Source organism: Enhydra lutris, unplaced genomic scaffold (assembly GCF_002288905.1).
Source record: "Enhydra lutris kenyoni isolate GAN:26980312 unplaced genomic scaffold, ASM228890v2 scaffoldscaffold16, whole genome shotgun sequence".
NCBI classification, from domain to species: domain Eukaryota; kingdom Metazoa; phylum Chordata; class Mammalia; order Carnivora; family Mustelidae; genus Enhydra; species Enhydra lutris.
The window spans coordinates 4,416,642-4,423,882 of NW_019154100.1; the positions used below are offsets into that span (position 1 = coordinate 4,416,642).

The 7,241-nt window shown below is 37.6% G+C and overlaps 1 protein-coding gene across 1 annotated transcript in view; it reads left to right on the plus strand.

Moving 5' to 3' along the window:
* LOC111147227 (ankyrin repeat and IBR domain containing 1) overlaps positions 1-6,309 on the plus strand; it is a 152,187-nt gene extending 145,878 nt beyond the window's left edge. Inside the window, exons 18-20 of the mRNA XM_022503121.1 lie at positions 1,218-1,332; positions 2,674-2,807; positions 3,146-6,309. Of these exons, the coding sequence (XP_022358829.1) occupies positions 1,218-1,332; positions 2,674-2,807; positions 3,146-3,889 (993 nt within the window). The 3' untranslated portion in view covers positions 3,890-6,309. The remainder of the gene's footprint in view (positions 1-1,217; positions 1,333-2,673; positions 2,808-3,145) is intronic.
* Positions 6,310-7,241: the final 932 nt, after the last annotated feature.

Here is a 7,241-nt window from a genome sequence, read left to right on the forward strand (position 1 = left end):
TCTAAAATAAATAATTAAAACCTTTAATTAAATAAATAAATAAACACCATCCAGTTTGGGATCATGGGCCTCCAGAAAAAGAGGAAATCATACCGCAGCTTGAAGAATCTAAATAATCCCCCTGAGGACCTATATTGTCTTTCTTGGTTTCTGGTATGATGCCTCCCACTTCTTATTGTTTACACAGACGGAGTTTAAATAAATTTGACTTGAATGGTATGATGTGAAAACTTTATTTGTGACATAAAACTTCCCTTCATTTATTGTGGTTTTTTCACAATATAAGCATATTGAATATCCCAGGGTCAGCAGGATGATCAGAAACCTGAGTATCTTAAGATTTATCACTGAAAAATTCTACAGTCGTTCTCAAAATTAGCCTATTCATGCTGGTGTCATGCACACTACTGGCCTCTCTCCTAGAATTTTCTGTCACTAAAATGTGGAAAAGTATGTTTGTACCCAAGAAATAGCAGGTCACACAGGTTCTGCCTTGCCCAAACCTGTGTTCTTCCCATATGCTACACAGAAAACACTTCCTCCTGCCCATGTCATAGATAACCCCATGTATTAGTTAATAAAGGAAGGAAGCCAAGTAACATCTTATCTTTAAAGCTAACTTTACATTTTTCATTTAACTTAACTTTTCGTTTAACTTTCATTTAACTTTTCATTTAACTTCACTTTCATTTAACTTAATTTTTCATTTAACTTCTGAGTATGGTATGTAGTTGTCCCAAAGAATACAAAATCTAATAGTCTGATAAGTACTTGACAGTGTATGCTCTTCGTTCTTTTTTTTTTCTATTGCACATGTCACAGTCACTTTTTAAAAAACCGAACCTCTAAGAGCCTACCTTATCTTAGTAAAGATCCTAACTTAAATTAGTTAAATCATTATAGTTCTTGTCATATTAGGTAACAAGACCCAAGCACATGAGCTAAGGCTCAGTTAGGACCTAGCATTGGAGCTTGCAAGTATTCCCAAGTTATCCAGGCAGTCGTAATGACTATTTGAATTTTTTTCTTTTTCCATTTTACCTTTTGTTTTTCATTGGCATGGCAAAACCTGAAGTTTCTTTAGTCAAAGCCAACTGATTTTATAATTTGTATATAAAATCACACATTTTTTTCCTGGAAAAAAGTGTATTGTTTATTTTATTTGCATTAGAAAAATTGCATGCACTCCTGTATTTTATAACCTTTGGTTTATGCAGGAATATGCTGAATTTCAGTACCGGAGGAGGCACAGACAGCAGCGCCGTCGAGGAGATGTGCACAGTCTGCTCAGTAGCCCTCCGGACCCTGAGGAGCCGAGTGAGAGCACTTTAGGTAAGCTCTTGAGCTGGCTGTGTTTTAGTCTCTTCGTTCTCCTGAATTCGTTCTAAAAACTGGCTAATCTAAATGTTTACGGTTTGTAGTTCAGATATACACTCAATACGCAGATGCTTCAGATGTCACACGACACAGAAATCCAAGGAGATCAAGAACTTGGGCTGTGGGAGTCAGCTAGACATGGATTCGTGACCCCTTCCCTGCTGTGTGTCAGTGTGAAACTTCAGTCAGGTTCACTTAACATCTCTAAGCTTCAGTCTCCTCATTCTAAAGAAGCAATAATAATAGTGCCACTTTGTGGGCTCGTGGGCTCCCTGTGAGCAGTAAATGAGAGAATGCATGTAAAAGCCTTACACACTGGTAGCACCTAATGAGCACTCGATAAATTGTAGCTCTTGATTACTGTTACTGTGTTCATGGAATATTTTTCTCCTAGCCTCAGTCCCCCTCTAAACATTCTTTAAAAGAGAAGATTGGGGCGCCTAGGTGACTCAGTGGGTTGAGCCTCTGACTTCAGCTCAAGGTCCTGGGATCAAGCCCCATATCGCACTGGGCTCTCTGCTCAGCAGGGAGCCTGCTTTCCCTTCTCTCTCTGCCTGCCTCTCTGCCTGCTTGTGATCTCTGTCTGTCAAATAAATAAATAAAATTTTAAAAAATAAAAATAAAAGAAGATCTCTGGTATTAGAGATATATGATTTTTAATTATCAACTCTTAAATGTTTGTTAATGGAAAATCTTCAGACTATCATGTCAACAGATTATCTTTAATATATCAGAATCAATGAGCCTAAAGATTTGTTCTTCAGGCTATTGTAATGCCAAAATTCCTTAGTTTTGTTTGTTTGTTACTGCTTAAGGAAAAAAAGAGGGATGGGTGGTAGCACTTGCATTATTTATTAATAGAACCATATATAGTGCAAACAAAAATATAAAGAACAATCATGTTTGAAGTAGTAATATGAGATATATGTGTGTATATACATATATATACATAAACAAGAAAATTATGTATATGTATAATTACACATATGTAATTTTTTTTCTAAATAAGGAATCCAGTTAGTACCCCTTTTTGGAGCCCAGTGTGGGACTTGAACTCACAACCCTGAGATCAAGACCTGAGCGGAGATCAAAAGTCAGATGCCTTACTGACTGAGCCACCCAGATGCCCCAGTATTCGATATATTTGATGAGACAAATATGGAGGAGAAATCACTGAAAGATTAAGTGAACACGGGTTTTCGACAGCACCAAAAGAGAAATTGTCGGCCAAAAAAAAAAAGATGAGTGAAATTTTGTATGACTAAATTGTCTCTGGTTCTACTTGCTTTGAAACAGACATCCCAGATGGTGGCAGTGGCCGCAGGCCTGGTGCCTCGGTGGTGAGCTCCGCGTCTATGAGTGTGCTGCACAGCTCTTCCCTACGCGACTACACCCCTGCCAGTCGCTCTGAAAACCAGGACTCTCTTCAGGTAGCCTTCCTGGGCAGCCTCGTCACCCCTGTTTATGCTCTTACTCTGTTTAGCATGGCTTCCTATTTTTACTTTTATTACTTTTCTTTTTCTTCTTTTCATTCTAAAACCTTTGTTTCAGAGATGTGATACCGGGGAAGATTCTTAAATTTCAGAGTTTTCTTAAGGATTCTTTTTCCTCTTTAGCATGGTCAAGGACAAAATTAAAATAAGATTTGAGTAAATAACACAATAATTGTGTATTATTATCTTTGGGAAAAGAGTAGGTGCTAAACCTTATTCAGTTAAATCATTTTTCCTTTAAAATTTTAAAGTGATTTTACTTTCTGTCACCTCAGGCTCTGAGTTCCTTGGATGAAGATGATCCCAATATACTTCTTGCAATACAGTTATCACTGCAAGAATCCGGGCTGGCCATTGATGAGGAAAATAGAGACCTCCTCAGTAATGAGGCATCTTTAGGAGCTATAGGCACCTCTTTACCTTCCAGGCTAGACTCAGTCCCCAGGAACACAGATAGCCCTCGGGCAGCATTAAGCAGCTCTGAGCTGTTGGAACTTGGTGACAGCCTCATAAGATTAGGAACAGAAAGTGACCCATTTTCAACTGACACTCTGAGTTCACACCCTCTCAGTGAGGCAAGAAGTGAATTCTATCCCTCATCCAGTGACCCCGACTCAGCTGGCCAGGACGCCAACATCAATGACAATCTCCTTGGCAATATCATGGCTTGGTTTCATGACATGAACCCTCAGAGTATTGCCCTGATTCCTCCAGCAGCTACAGAAATCAGTGCAGATTCTCAGCTTCCCTGTGTCAAAGATGAGTCAGAAGGTGTAAGGGATGTGGAACTGGTGCCACCAGAAGAAGATTCAGTGTTTGAAGATGCTGTGGTCAGTGAAGGTAGAGGAACCCAAATAGAAGAAGAAAATCCTTTGGAAGAAAATACTCTTGCTGAGGAGGCCACATCTCTAGCTGGCAGTAGTGGTAATGAGGCAGCCAACAAGGGGGATGGTTCAGATGTTTCAAGTCAAACACCTCAAACCTCCAGTGACTGGCTTGAACAAGTCCATTTAGTGTGAACTGCAGACCTCTGGGCTCTAAATGAGTCACAGGTACAGATGGGATTCTAGTGGAGGATGCTTTATAGAGACTTGACCAGCTCAATTCCAACTCAATTTTAAACCACTGACATTAGGGTTGAATACGAAAGAGTTCCCTTGAACGGTAGCTTCATGTCTGATTTTAACCTTACAGGGAATTTCTTGTGTATTTAATGGGATAGCTTTTCCCTTTTGTGCTGACAAAAAAGAAGAGTAAGAGAAACACAAATGGAATGAGTAGGCTAGATTCCACATTCTTAGAAAGTGCAGTCCTCTGTTTAGCCTAAGGTTGGCAATACTTAAATTGAACGTTTAAATTAAAGGCTTACTCCCTAAGCCTTGGGTGGTTTTTCCTCTTTTAAAGAAAAAAGTTTTCTTCATTTTAGAAGTTACTTGGGACAGATCTAATAACATTCGTTCCTCGGTCTGTTTGTGCTCTTCCATCACCTTCTTCCTTTCTGTGTGAGCAGTGTGAACTGAGGTATCCAAGGCTTCTCCTTAGTGCTACATCTACCACAGTGTAGTTTTCATATTCACCTGAATCAAAGATTTCTTGTCATGTCTATTACAGTCCACTTGTGCCAAACTGACTCATGCGCTAACAAGGCGTGTAGGTGTGCGGTGTCCTGGAGGGCTCCAGAGGAGTCTCAGCCTTCCTGGGAGTTAAAGGTGCCACTTGGTAGCAGTGATATTCCAGAATTGAATGGGCTTTTGTTGCCATGGAGACTGCATTTAAATAAATGTAGCCTATAGCTTAAGTTAACTAAACCTAATGCTGCTGTTAAAAACAGTTTATTTTAATATTAAAATACAGTTGATTAGCAACAGCGGTGCTGTATTTTAAGAGACACTTTATTGGAAGTGCAATCATAGTTCTTTGTTTTCACACTTTTACAGTGCATTCTAATTACTAATGGGTGCAATTACTTTTAATGGTAAGTGTTTTATAAAATAGAAAAAAACGTGGAGTTTTCATGAGTTATAGTAAATCCCACAATTATTAAAAAATTCAATAAAACATCCTGCGCAACATGTTACCGTGCCTTTGCCTAACTAAATGGATAGTTGCCAGTTAAATAAGTGAGTAATTCAAATTTCAGTGTCTCTTCTGAAGTAACTATGCTATGAATTGCAAAGACCTCCATAAAACCACCCATGGCCTTGCCTTTACAGTAAATATAACAACTAAATGTTCAAACAGTTTGTTTGCCTAATAGCAAATGCTGACATGTGTTTGTTCTATTGCACAACACTCATTTGCTGTGTGATTACTGTTTAGTGTTGAAAAAAATCAACTTCCTAGTTATCAGTGTCTTACTGTGAAGAAAATACTGGTCATAGTTGTAATTAAGATACAATGGTACAGTGTGTAATTAAAACTAGAGTAAACTGTTGGAATGGCTCTTTTACTTATGTATTATCAAAACTAGCATAAGACAAAATAGTTATGCAACACTCCTTTAATGTTTTGCCAGATTCTTACCAGAAATCTACAGATACCAAAATTTCGGTACTGAGCGTGTACAGGCAAGTCCTGGGCTGGGTAAAAGGTTATATTATTATTGATATCCATATAAGTTGTGATTACGGTTTTTGATTAATTTTTTTTTCTCCAGAACCTGCTTTTGAAATTCTTGTCCTTCGAATTCATATGGCTAGAACATTATATTAGAATACTTAATATTCCCCAGGTTCCCTTGGAATAAACTGTGTGTGAATTGCTCCTGTGCCATGGATATCAAAGGTCCACATTAGCTTTTATTTCCCCAGTTACCAGAAACATCGATATCAATCCCCATTAAACTATTGGGGAAAATATTAACTTTGTCTACAGTGTATTACTGTATATTAAACTGAAACAGTCCATTAAAGGATTTTTTTACAAATTTATTTTGGATTAAAAATAATCGACACCAATCAGTTTTTAGACCAAGTTGTAATTTTTCAATAGGAAGAGTCTTTGTATCACATCGAGACGTCTTGCAAAGCTGCAATAAGGTGAGAAAGAGTGGTCTGTGTGGAGACAGTGTATGTGATGGGTTCCAGCTCCTTGCACCTTGTGCAGTACCCTTTGTTTCTGTGCTGTTATCTCCTGAGCATGAAAAATGATCATTATTCAATTTGTATTTCCTTGGTACATATTTTAAAAACAACACAGTCATTGACTTTACAATTCAGAAATAAAGTTTGGCAAAGCCTATTTTGTAAACAAGTTAATTTTATAATGTTAAAAAAAAATTACTCTAACCTTGACTTGTTATTTGCACTTTCATAGTCTATACTTGATACATTCCCACTTTATATTCAGTAGGATTCTACAAACGTGTAGATGTTTGGCCAAATGAATGCTGTTAATAATATGTAAAATTCTTTGATTAAACATTTATTACTTAAACCACTTCACTTTTGTCTCATTACATTATAGACTTTGTTTTAACCAAATCAGGAAGCTGATTTTCTTCAAATTAAATTCCCTCCAATAAATGGGATTAATTTGGTTCTTACATGTAATTGATTAATGCCTAATATTTTTTTACACCCGCCCACTTCCTGAGTATTTTATACCCCAAAGATAAACTCCAGAACACTGCATGACAATGTGTTAAAACGTTGTGACTTCAGCGCTCCTTTTATTTGCATCACTGCAGCTTTCAGGAGAAAAGTGTTATGATTTTTCCTTGAACTCTTCAATAGAAACACACAGAAAAAGATAGAATTTTAAGGTATTTTGTGAATAGGACAGGAAGAATTTTGTGTGCCGTATGCACAGAAGCACCACCATTTTATTATTCTGTCCCTTCTGAGTTACCAAAACAGCCCTGTGCATCTGAACTTCAGGTTTCACGGAGTCTGCCGGTGATAACCACTTAGTCATGTCGTTGTATTTATGCTTTTCATTCTGTGGATCTGAAACTTAACCACTAATGTCCATCTGCTGAATTATTCTTCAGATGTTGTTTACTGCAGCCACTGATCTCATTTTTGTTCTCCATTTAGTCCTCAGATATTGTTGTTTACCTGTCATGAATTAAAACCTGAGATTTAACAGAAGTTTGCTTGTAATCTTAAAACAGTTATAGTTAGTGTATCTCTGAAGAGTAAAATCTTGGACTCTAAATAACAGATTTGGGGAGTATTTCTTAAGGCTGAAATAAAAACTCTCTAGGAAAAAAAAATTGTCCTGTGCTCTGCACTGGGGCTGAGTGGTATTATCTCAGCATTGGGCCATCAGGATAATCACTGGGTCGTCTTCTTAGCAACAGTATGTTACTGCCTTGTCAGCCATCACCCTCTCACCACAATAGGTAGGTTTCTTTCTAGAAAAATAGAA